Source organism: Eublepharis macularius, chromosome 1 (genome assembly GCF_028583425.1).
Source record: "Eublepharis macularius isolate TG4126 chromosome 1, MPM_Emac_v1.0, whole genome shotgun sequence".
NCBI lineage: Eukaryota > Metazoa > Chordata > Lepidosauria > Squamata > Eublepharidae > Eublepharis > Eublepharis macularius.
Window position 1 is genome coordinate 128,901,307 of NC_072790.1, and position 12,378 is coordinate 128,913,684.

The window sequence follows — 12,378 nt, forward strand, 5'->3', positions numbered from 1 at the left end:
CTGGTCAATTTTTACATGTGTTGTCAAGGAATTTGATGTAAAGGCTTCTATCATCAGCAAAGTTTCAGAGGCTGCTGAGCATGCCTAAGAATAAAGCATTGGTTCTTTCGGAACTACCTCCTTTCCAAATTGCATGGGGTTGATGCGAAATGAAAGTATTGCTGTCACTGCAAATCCAGTATGACTCAGTGAGTCCCGTCTCCTGGCCAGCCTCCCAGCCCGCGCTACCCTGGCTTGCCCTGGGGGAAGATGGGAAGGGAGTGCCTGGAAGGTGGGAGGGTTTGAAGCCTCATTGGAGGCAGGGAAACCCTTCCTCCCAACAGAGCACAGGGGATCGGGGCTGGCTGGCCACCACCTGTGTGCTGCAGTCTGGTTCTGGAGATTAAATGCCCCCTCCTCCTCACACAGTTCTGAGAGCTTGTCAGTCAAACACTTCCATTGAAAACTTTTGGGAAACTGACATGTGTTCTCCTCGTGTCAGGCATCACTTGTAGCTTGATTCTCAACCTAGTGGTGTTTGGGTGCACTTTTTGGGTATCCTGAGAGAATTGTGAAGTGTGAACTTTTAAAAGTCTTTTAAAGATAGGCTAGTTGTAGATTTTCCCCATAGAGAATAATGGAGATTGGAGGTGGCTGTGAGCATCTTCTTTGGGGGTCCCTAAAATGGCCCCCCTGGTGACCAATCTTCATGAAACTTGGGAGGTCATTAGAGGACAGTTAGGAGGAGTCCCCTGCAAATTTGGTGAACTTTAGTCAAAAATGACAGCCCCTCCAGGCCACTAAAAACTTCCAAATTGAGTTTCCCATAGTAGCAATGGCGGAATTTTACCAAATTTGCTCTGTATTTCTGAACCGAAATGGAGAATGAATTCGGTATTCCCCAAATTCCAATTTTTTCCAAGTTTGGTATTAACCGAATGCACAAACCTAGTTACCACCAGCTGCCAGTTCAACATGGCTATGCCCCTAAAGTTCTTTGCTAACCACCCTAACTCTAGAATCAAAAGCTGTACCACCATCCCCACTACTTTCTGCCACCACAGACAACTGAAGCCAGTCTTGAGAGTCTGCACTCCATAGCTGTGTCATACTCTGGTGGCCACCAGCCAAAGCCTTTGGCAAGCCCACAACTAAAAGCTATGAGGCTGCTGCTGGCTGCCACCAGCAGCTTCCTTGAAGCAGCTTGCTGCTACTGCCTTTTTGCTACATGTAGTGGAATGGGGGCTGACTGGAACTCTAAGGGAAAGAGTGGACTTGGGCAGACCATTTAAACCTTTTCATGCATATATATTGCTGCTTCCTCTTTATCTGCTGTGCTGCACACATGTCCAAAGAAAACAAATACTACTTAATTAGTTGAACAAGTATCATCATTATCATTGTTTTAAAGTCTGCTTTGTTGTTCACCTTTCTGGTAGTAAGTCAAAAAGCAAGAAATTTGGGTAGGGAGTTCCAAGGTTTTGTTGCCATGATCAAGAAGGCTCTTTCTTGGGTTGCCACCTGCCCATCCTCAGATGGTGGAGCACCCAAAGTAGGACATCTGAAGATGACCAGAGTGGACAGGTAGTTTCATATGGGGGAAGGTGGTCCTAAAGAGATGCTGGCTGCGAGCCATATGGGGGTTTAAAGGTCAATATCAGCATCTAAATTGAGCCCAGAAGCAAATTGGGAGGTATTGTAGATGGAACAAGACTGGAGTGATATGGTCCCTGTGACCCACTCCATTCTGGCTTTGGCATTTTGGATCAACTTTAGCTTTGGGACAGTCTTCAAGGGCAATCCCATGTAGAGCACATTGCAGTAATCTAATTTGGATGTTTCTAGTGTGTGCACCACAGTGGCAAGATCTTCCCTGCAGGAAATCCTGAAGCTGGTGAAAGGCACCCCTAGCTACCACTCCCCCTGATTATCCAACAGGCTTGGATCCAGCGTCACCTCTAACCTACAAACCTGCTCCTTTATAGGAAGTGCATCCCTCATCTCTAAACAGGGATATTGCAGTCCCTGAGTCAAACCCTCACCCCCACCAGTAGCACCTTCATTTTGTCAGGATTAAGTTAAGATTACCTTCCTGGTTGATAACAAACTAAAAGTTACCTGCAAACCAGAAATGGAAAACAGTTTTGATGTGGGTAGAGTGTGGGTGTAGATCCTGGGTGATCTGAATCCCTATTTCCTGTCGAATTTACAGGGTGGCCTCTGTCTCTCAGTCTAACCCCCTCAGAGGGCTGTTGTGAGAGAAAGGGAGGAAACAACCATGAATGCTTGAAGTAATGAGCTCCTTGAAGAAAGACAGGATAAATAGGGACTGAATAAAATAATAATTGATTACAAGAAGATAAGTTATTATTAAATATTAGGGGTCCACACTGATCCACACATCACTGTATGTAGGATTCCATGTTTCCTGTATGTCCCTGGTCAAATTACCATGGAGCTAAAGACCATTAAAACTTTTGTCCATTTTATAAGACATTTATAGAAAATACATGAAGGGAGTTGAATCTGAGAACAGCTTTACCAAGAACTGAGTATAGTAGAATTTTTACAAGTGAGGATCTACAGGGACTTGCAGGGGGATCATCTCATTTTCCCCTCCCCCACGATGCCCTCTTTCTCTTCCTTGCCCCGATAACCTCTCTCTCTTTTCCTTTTCCTTTTTCTTCTTCCCACCCACCATTGTCTGTGCCCGTCGTCACCTTCCCCCCTGGCAGCCTCTCTCCTATGGCCCAGTTCCATGGTGCTGCTAGCTGAGCAGAGTAGTCGTATGGTGGGGAACCTGCAAGAACTTGTGGGGGTACTTCACTTTCCCCTGTATCCCCTTCCGCACACTATTTCCTCTTTCCCTTCTCATGGCAGCCACCATATGCTCACCCTTTCCCCACATCCTTCTCTCCTTCCAACCCACTAAACAACTTACCTTTTATCTGCCCTCCATCTTTCTCTATATTTATTAATTTACTTCATTTATATACTGCCTTTTGCCCCAATGGGGATCCATAGCGGCTTACATCATTCTCCTGTCCCCCATATAATCCTCACAACAACCCTGAAAGGTAGGTTAAGCTAAGAGTGACTCGATCAAAATCATTCAGTTAGCTTCCATGGCTGAGTAGCAATTCGAACCAGGGTATCCCAGATCCGATTAGGAAATGCTAACCACTATACTACACTGATTTGGGGAGGGGGCTGCTGTTGAACAGTAGCAAACCAGGCCTGATTGAGGCATACAAGTCGTGTGGTATTAAGTCATCTGGTGGTTCTTGCTGGGCTTGGCTCCAATTAATCCTCCCTCAAAGGCTAACACAGCCCTGACTAAACTGTTATGGTAGCCTAGCAACAGCCACTGAGGGCATCTGGTTAAAGTTACAGGTGCTCCTTTTATCATTTTGGGTTTTTACCCCCTCCCCTCCATTTAGATTTCAGATTTTTCTGCAAACTTGGGGCATTTTTCAGGGTGTAGGAAGATCTGTCTTGTACATTCATGGTTCCAATCTCCAGATTTAAGTATCCTTGGATCAGGGTCACTTGGCCATTTGTATATAGGATGCTGTTTTTGAGTTTAAACTTCAGACTTTACCTATCATATTCTTTTATCAGTAGCAGTGATCCCCACCTCTTTCCACCCATCAAATTAAATCAAGTATCTGTATTAGCATGTGTCTTTTCATGCGTCTGGCATATTATTTAATGATTAGGAGATCTAGGCCTGGTTCACACATGCAGCAGAAAGAAGTGGTAATGAAGTGGAAGAGCTCTGAGGTGGCAGAATAAACAGCATCAGTTCAGATCAGAGGGGAGGGTCGCATTTTGGAGAGCTCCTCTACATTATAAAGCACCTTGAAATAGAAAACAAAACCAGCAAGCAGAGTGAAGGAATGGGAACATTCTCCTTGCTGTAATTGTTTTCTGTTTGCAGGGAATGTTTTTCATTACAAAGGAACTTTCAAATGTGAACATTTTCATTATGAAGTGGTGCAGTTAATTTTAGCACATAAGGTCTCTATGAACTCTTAATCAACTCCTGAGTGTGTAAACCACGAAACAGGAGGGTAAAAAGAATCCTTTTAAAAAGAAATTTTCAACGAATGTGGAGAAATATGCTTTAAAATGGGCTTTTCTTTCAGAATGCACACTTGCATCTTTGAAAAGGAGTATGAGAAGGAACCTTGAATCCCTTTTAATTTGTATAATTTTCAAATAAAAAATTGCAGTATACAAATCTTACGACTTGTTCTGAGGATATCAACTTGCCTTAATATTTGCCAAAGTTATGTTGAAAGCTTTTAAGAGTACTGCAGCTAATTTTCATTCTTTTATAGGGACATAAAATTGTAAAATAAATAAAATGTACATTATGGAACCCTTAAAAAGCCTTGACTATATATATGTTTTCAATTCTAAGGGTTCTCTCAATTTTTAATTGACCGAAGTGCTTTTTTGTTTACTTTACATTAATGAACAGTGCAGTGTTGACCAAGCAAACGTGACTTACTAGTGCCATTCAGGTTATCTGTAAATGAGACAACATATCAGTGCAGCAGGAAGAGAGACTACAAAGTGATTGAATGAAACGGGAACTCTTTATGACCCAGCTATGGCAGCTAATCAAGTGTCCTTTGTCACAGATCTTTTTCTATATGTCTTCTGATAAATTAGCGGAAGGTTTTTCCAGTTATCTTGTTCATCCAGGTTCCAAGCCAATCTAAGTCTGAATAGCATTTAACACTGATAAAACATAGACATATATCTTTATCAGAAACCCAAGGAAATAACCTTTTTTGCTGACTAAAGAAACTCTAAACAATACTAATTGTGTGGATAATCTTAAGCAGTTATATACTTTGGTTATTGCTGTATAGTTTCTTTGCATGTTCATTTTTAAAATTAAAAGCAAGTATGGAGAAACATGAAACATGTCTTCTATAGCTTTGAATAGGCTTACAAGTCTAATGTGGAGGTTATTCCAATAAGTGCTATGCCAAGAGTTCTTAAACTGTGTAATTCATCTTCTCCATGCCACCTGATTTTGAAGTGGGAAGAGAAGTTGGCCTTCCTGGCCAGCAGCACCACGGCTTGGACAGGGGCCACGTTTGCTACCCTGGAAGAAAAAAGGGCAGCAGGACTTCTCCTGGGCATCTGGGGCTTTGTGTGTGTGTGTGTGTGTGCAAAAGGCTTATAAGCCTGCTCCGCCTTGCCCCAGTGTGCAGTTGTCTTCTTGCTCTGTGTCTGCCTGTTATTTTGACGGGGGGGGGGGACATGAAACAGGTGGCAGTTCTTATTTGTAATGTGTAGTTTGATCTTTTAACTAAAGCGTCTTAGGCTGGTTGTCTGGAATGTTTTCCTTTTCAACACAGGCAGCCAAGTAAGTGCTAAAAGTTTACAAGTTTGTGGGAAGGGATTGGTGGGAGCACTTGATAAAATAAGGGAGAGACTCTAGTGAAATGAGAACTGCATATATACTAACAGCTGTATAAAGAATTATGTAAAGATGAATAGAGGTAGATCAAAATGAGTCTCTCAGAAGATTTCAAGAACTAGTTAAGCACTGCCATACTGAGAAAAGCTGATTGGTAGGCAATTTCTTAATTTTTGCCCTATATTTAACAATATCATTTCTCATTTTTTTGCCATTTTATTTAACATTATCATTGTTTCATGCATGGGCAGTGATATGTTTATTTCAATATCTGTGATAACAATGATAACAATGACACTATTTTTTTTTAAGATGGCTACCACTTGCCTCTTGACAAGTCGCCTCCTGTAATGGTGGGCACTACCTTCAAGGCAACAGGGGCAGACCTGCACAAAGAAAACCAACAGCTCCACTACCTTGGAATCCAGACCATGGAACTGTCAGACAGTGACCGTCCAGTCAGCTTCAGCTCCACATCATCTTCTGCATCCTCCAGGGATAGTCACTGTTCCTTTGGTAGCAGGACAACCTTGGTCTCAAACAATCATCTGGGTTTATTCAACCACGCTAAGGAAGCAGGAGCTATAAGACTAGAGCTGAGTCCAGCCCATCGATTTTCCAGCAAGGAACTACAAAAAAATAATCCTGTAGAGCAACAGACCTCTGAGGGAAGTCTGGGAAGAAGACCCAATATGCCACGGAAGGTGGAATCAAAGGAAACTAGCAAAAACTGTGTCATGTCCCTGATCACAGAGCCCACAAGTCCAAAACTCTTGTATGTGGACAGAGTGGTCCAAGAAATCCTGGACACAGAGAGGACATATGTCCAGGATTTGAAAAGCATTGTGAAGGTAAGTGCATTAAATTGACATTGCTGTGGGTTGTGCTGACAGCTTTGTGAGGTTCCCCCTTGCTGGGTCCACTTCCCTCCCAGTGCGCTGGGCGCTACTGGCCAGCCTGCCGGGTCCATCCTGGGGAGTAGCCTACTTCAGCCGCCTTGTCGGCCCTTGTCCCTCCTGGGGCTGCCTCCTTTGTTGGCCTCAGGCATGGCTGGAGAGGGCCGGGTAACAGGCCCAAACCCTTCTCCCTGCCAGAGGGGCTGCCCTTCCTTCAGAGTCAGGCCTCCTCCTTTCTCCTCCCTGGCCAGAGGTTCTCTGCCCCCTTTCATCCCCCTCCCTCCTTCTGCAGGTCCCTCCCTCCACTCGATGTCCCTCCATCCAAGGGCAGACCCAGCACTTAGGTCATGGAGGGCCACACCCCCTTTCCCCATCCCCGTGCCCCGGTAGGCTCAGGCGCTGCCCCACAAGCCTTTTCATTGGCCCTGTGAGGGCTGGGGTCATTCCCCTCTCTAATGGGGCCGGGGCTGCAGCTGTGCAGGGTGTGCCTGGGTGTATCCTTTGCAGGGGTTATACCGGAAGTGGAGTGGGGTTGGGCGAGCATGCCCCCTGTGGCTGTGGAGCCCTCTGACCGTGTTCCTCTCCTTCCAGCCTCTTGCCCTCCTGTGGCCCTGGTGCTCCTTCTGGGGGTGGAGTCGACTGGGACACGCCACCTTGGCTGTGGTGGCTCCACTGCTGCTCCCAGCTCCATCTGCCCTCGGGCCGATCCAGGGTTGGTGGAGGCTGTAGGGCTGGCTGCTGCAATGGTGGCTGTGTCTTGAGCATACTCTGCTCCTCCTGTGGCCACTCTGTTCCCCAGCAGTGGCCTTGATGGCCCCTGCCGCATCTTCTCGGGGCTCTGTGGTCTCAGCAGTGTCCTTGTGGACTCCGGTGGTCTTGGTGGCATTCTTTTGGACCCCAGCATTGGCCATGGGGTCCTTAGTGTCATCCTCTGTCATCCTGGTTGCCCTGCAAGGTAAGTGAGCCGGGGCCAGAGTGGGGGCAAGATAGTCCAGGATGAGCCGGGAGGCTGTCTGCAGGCAAGCTTTCTGTGGAGTCAAGGAATAAATAACTATAAAAAGGAATACTGGTACAACTTCATCTATTTTGTAGTCCTTTTCCGTGCAATGACAAATCATCTTTGTTCATCTCATGCCTGGATGGGGTCACCATGAATTGATTGTGTCTTGGCAGCACCTTCTTTTGGTCCATCACAGGAAATAGGAATTGTTGGTGACTCTAATTGATTAAAAAAGCCCCAATTTGTTAGCTAAGTAGCTGTTTTCTGATTTTTTCCAAGTACTTAAATGAAGAAAACTCCTATGTATACTTCTTGGCTCAGGGCTTTTCTTGTGCTTCTGTTCCTTTTTTGGCTTGTAAATCTTTAAGGAGTTTTATATTTAAGGTGTGTTTTCTTCTGTCTTCTATCCTAGCAGCAAAGACATTGATACTTACACAGAGTAGGTGAAAAGTGCTCCTAACTTTTAGGAACAGCAGTGGGCCCACAGTGAGTAAGAAATGGCAAGCCTTGAATAACCTTTCATTAGTTGTCCTTCCTCGAATGCAAGGTCTGTTGAGTACTGTTAGTACACTCATTGCTTTCAATTTCACTTAATCAGTGAAATGATACAATGTGGAATTTGAGCCCAGTTTTCTATAGAATGCAATAGTTTTTAATGTATAGAAAAATCTGGAAAAATATGTGATCACATAGCAATGTCCAGGCTTATAGGCAAAGTGTATTTTGTTACTGTGTTGGTTAGGATTCTTTGGCACCTTTGACCAGCACAAACTCATCACAGAGACACACACATAATCTGCAGATGCTATAATATGTTGCTGTGGGCAATTCTCTGTGTTAAGTACATTGCTAATCTGGAAAAGCAATACTGGTCTGATGATGACGACACACAAAAACAGACAGCGAGGAAAAAAAGATTACCAAGGTTTGATAGATAAAAGCATGTTTTAAAAAATTAATCCCCAGAAACAAGTCCTTTCCTGCACCGCTGCTTTAAGTTCTAGTTTTACAGTAAAATCTTCCACGCAGAACATGGTTCTTTAGCAATTGTAATAGAATGCTAAGGCATCTAATTCATTTTGTATACTGCAGAGTTACTCACAAAGGCACAGCTTTTGAGATAGTGTTTGCAAATTGCATTAAAGCTGCCATCCTGTATATATGTGTAAAACAAGTTTTTCAGCTAGAGAGATAAGAGCGCTGCTGGATCAGACAATAGTCTGTCTAATCCAGCATCCTGTTTCTCATAGATACCAACCAGAAATGAGGTCTCAAATTTGAGAACCAGGCGAGATGTGGTGTTGGAATGCCTGTGAACAGATCTATTTTTTTTGTGGGCAACAACTATCAGGAGGCCCTGATCAGGTTCTGCAGTACCAGTAAGGTAAAGGTAGTCCCCGGTGCAAGCACCGAGTCATTACTGACCCATGAGGGGATGTTGCATCCCGACGTTTTCGTGGCAGACTTTTTGTAATGGGGTGGTTTGCCATTGCCTTCCCCAGTCATCTGCACTTTACCCCCAGGAAACTGAGTACTCGTTTTACCGACCTCGGAAGGATGGAAGGCTGAGTCACCCTTGAGCTGGCTATGGGAACCTGGCTTCTGCCAGGATCGAACTCAGGTCATGAGCAGAGCTTGGGCTGCAGTATGGCAGCTTACCACTCTGCGCCATGGGGCACCTGTGGCCAGATCAGTACCAGTGTGTGGAGGTAATTCCATGATTTTCCTCCCATCCCAGACAGTCCCCTGGTACTTTTCTTTATTCCACTGGAAGAAACATACTTGCTGCTTGTATGTCACTTTCTGCTTCCCCCCAGTTAGGCAAAGAGTTCCAAAGGTCCATCATCTGCCCTTGACCCATTTCTATCTGGTTTAAGGGCAGGCATGGCTTTGAAGCCAAGACAACTTTATTTGCACTGGTGGGCAATCTTCATTTTAAGCTGGACAGCAGAAAGTAATTGTTATTGTTAACTATTGTTATCTGTGGCCTTTGACACAGTTGACCATTCCATTATTGGAATATGGAGTTGGCGTTAAGAGAGTAGCTCTTTGGGGAGTTTGATCTTTTCTATCTTGTTGAACACAAAGTCTAGGGCAGTAAGTGGCATCTCAATTGCCCTGCTCTTCTTGACTCTCCTGATTAACTCAGGGCTTGATTATGAGAAGGTGAATCAGAGGCCAGTTTGATATTGAAGACCCTGGGTCTGATTAATCGATTTTAAAATAGCTACATTGGCATTTGTCTTGGCTCTGAACCAGTACGTTGAGGTTTTGTTTATACGCTTAAGCTGAATCCAGACAATACAGAGGTGGTTCTGGTCTGGGAGGCTGATGTAGTGCATGAAGTGGGGTTGGCATTTGCCGTTCTAGTCAAGAGCACATGGTCCTAGTCTTGCTGTTTGAAAAGCAGGTTGATGTAGTAGATATTAGCTGTTCACCAGCTCAGACCCTTCTTAGACTCAGCTGCTCTGGCCACAGCAATCCATGCATTTTTAACCTTGTGTTTGGCCTACTGTGATGTTCCCCTTCATTGCCTTTCCTTGAAGACAACTCCATAACTTCAGCTGGTTCAGAATGTGGCAACCTGATTATTGTCAGGAGCTAGCCTATGGAAACACATTTCATCTATTTTAAAATAACTACATTGGCTGCCAGTTCTGACTCCAATTCAAGGTGCTGGTTATAACCTTTAAAGCTCTTCACAGACTAGGGTCCACATATCTAACCCCCCCCATCTCCTCCCATATGTCAGCTGTGTGCCAGTTGCACCTCAGATTGCCACCTACTGCCATTTTTCCTGCTTCATGTAGCCATGCCTGGCATCAACCAGTGCCTATGCCTCAATCATTGTAATTCCCAGTTTGTGGAATGGGATCCCTGAAGAGATGAGGTGGGGCTCCATCTTTAGAAATTTCAAGAATTATTGCAAGGTTGTTTTATTTGCCAAGGCTTTTAGTGGGGGTATAGACTGCAGGTGCAGAGGGGAGTATAGACTGCAGGGGCATAGACTGCAGAGGCAAAGGGGGTATTTGGGATTTTATTTGATTAGTTTTAAATTGTGATGTTTTAATTATGGTGTGCTAGCCTACGTGAACCATGAAGGGAAAGGCAGGATATAAATATTTTAAATAATACATTTTTTTTAAAGAAGTTGGATGTGAGGAAAAGAAAAAATCCCTTCTGCTCCTCTCTCCTGTGTCTGCAATTTAGATCATAGAGGTTGATTCTCATGGCTTTTACCTATCAAAAAGAAATGCTAGAGAGACGCAGTCATGGATGTCCCAGTATCTCATCTACTTTTACCTGCAGTTAGTGGCACTCTAGTATGTAGTTCAGTAGAAATACAGTTCCATGAGTTCTGATAAGCTTGTGCCCAGGAGCACTATGAATCTCTGCTGCCTGGCAGCACTTTCTTCCAGTTAATCAGCCATGATACAGACCTGCTATCACTTGATCTTCTGGAACTTTTTCCTTACTTGTTTTGCACTTACATTCTTCCCTTGCTCAAGGATTCGGGCAGCTCTGAATGCTGCTGAATGATGGATCCATGTTCTTTAAGGGCTGTGAATTTCCCTCATGGCCCTCAGTCCCATGGCCTCCCAACATCCTTCCTGTCTCCTTGAAAAATGAATAAAGTGATTTTCTTGTTATACCCTGCTGGGTCGTGTGTCACCCACCAACTTCCTCTACAGCATTAACGTTTTCTGTTAAGAATAATGTATGTGAGTGCAAATGCAATACTCGCCAGCCTTGTACTAAGAAAGGAGTTCCAATAAATCCTGAGGCTGAATGTTCTTTTGCAGCAATTCTAATGGGGAAGGGAAAAAAAACCCAAAACGAAGTCATGGGTTTAGCCTTGGGCTATTAGACATTTCCATGGGTGTGTCTGGATATAACTCTGGCAGCATTCTTCCTGTCCTTCTGTTTATTTTTGTAGCATAATTAAGAATTTGAGTGGCAATGCTCAAATGGAAGGTGAATGGGGAGGCAGGAGGAAAAGCATTTCAGGGTATGAAGCAATGATTTCTTAATGTAATTTAAAATAGTTATATGCCATGTCTCTACAACACTGTGAGATGGCTTACATATAACAGGTTTACAATAACTAATTAAAATAGTTAGAGCACCAGCCTCTAAAAACAGCAATACTTAAAACACGTGGAAGGAATCCTAAACAGGTCTACTCAGAAGTAAGTCCCATATTATTCAGTGAGGATTACTCCCAGGAAAGTGTCTTTAGGATTATTTCCTCCTATGTTCTACATTACACTTTATTTTGTCCCATGTATGCAGAGGTTAGAGCTAAATTTCTTGCTAACTTGTTAGTGGGGCATAACTTTACCTCTGATATTGACAAATTAGTTTTTTGTTATCTGATACTGATTCATTTGTCACTAGCAGAGTATCCCTGTTTGCCTTAGCTGCAAAAAAGATTAGGGCCAAGATTGTTTCCTCAGAAACCTAACTTTTTTCATAACTATCTGGTATTTATTAAGGTCCCATTTTAATTGTATTTTATTTTTATTATTTTAATAACTGTATTTTATACTTGTAAGATAGATTTCTATTTTTACTGTTCTTAACTTTGTATTGTGATGGCCTTTGGCCATATACAATTAAACCTACTACTACTACTACTGCTATGTATTGAGAGCTGCTTGATGAACCTTAGTAAATGCAGCATGTGTAGGGTAACGTTTTACACAGTTGTCTTAATAAAAGGGGGATTTGTTGCATTGTTCCTCCTGCCTTCGGATATGTAAATGACTTCACTTCCCATGATGGGATGGACAGTGAAGCTGCCCCACTTTTTTGTATGCTGTCTTGGATTATGGGTCAGTTATTGCTATAAAGGATTTTCTTTGTTCACATATTCTAGAAAGTGGCCAGTCTTTGAGCAGAATAAACAAATGCAGGGCTGTTGAAGCTGTCCTGTGAAATTGACTTGACTTTGTCAGAAATATCTGAAATGTTAAAGAGGCTTTACTTTGCCTTTCTGAAGGCAGTCATGAACATGCTGAGTTTTTGACAGTAGTATAATCAGCAAGTAGCTAATTATAAGC

At 43.5% G+C, this 12,378-nt stretch overlaps 1 protein-coding gene across 2 annotated transcripts in view; it reads left to right on the top strand.

Moving 5' to 3' along the window:
- Positions 1–5,739: 5,739 nt before the first annotated feature.
- The window catches only part of PLEKHG1 (pleckstrin homology and RhoGEF domain containing G1), a 61,438-nt gene continuing 54,799 nt past the window's right edge, over positions 5,740–12,378 (top strand). Inside the window, exon 1 of one of the 2 annotated variants that reach the window (XM_055000877.1) lies at positions 5,740–6,270. In XM_055000877.1, the coding sequence (XP_054856852.1) occupies positions 5,770–6,270 (501 nt within the window). In that variant the 5' untranslated portion in view covers positions 5,740–5,769. The remainder of the gene's footprint in view (positions 6,271–12,378) is intronic. The other variant, XM_055000868.1, reaches the window with a different exon arrangement.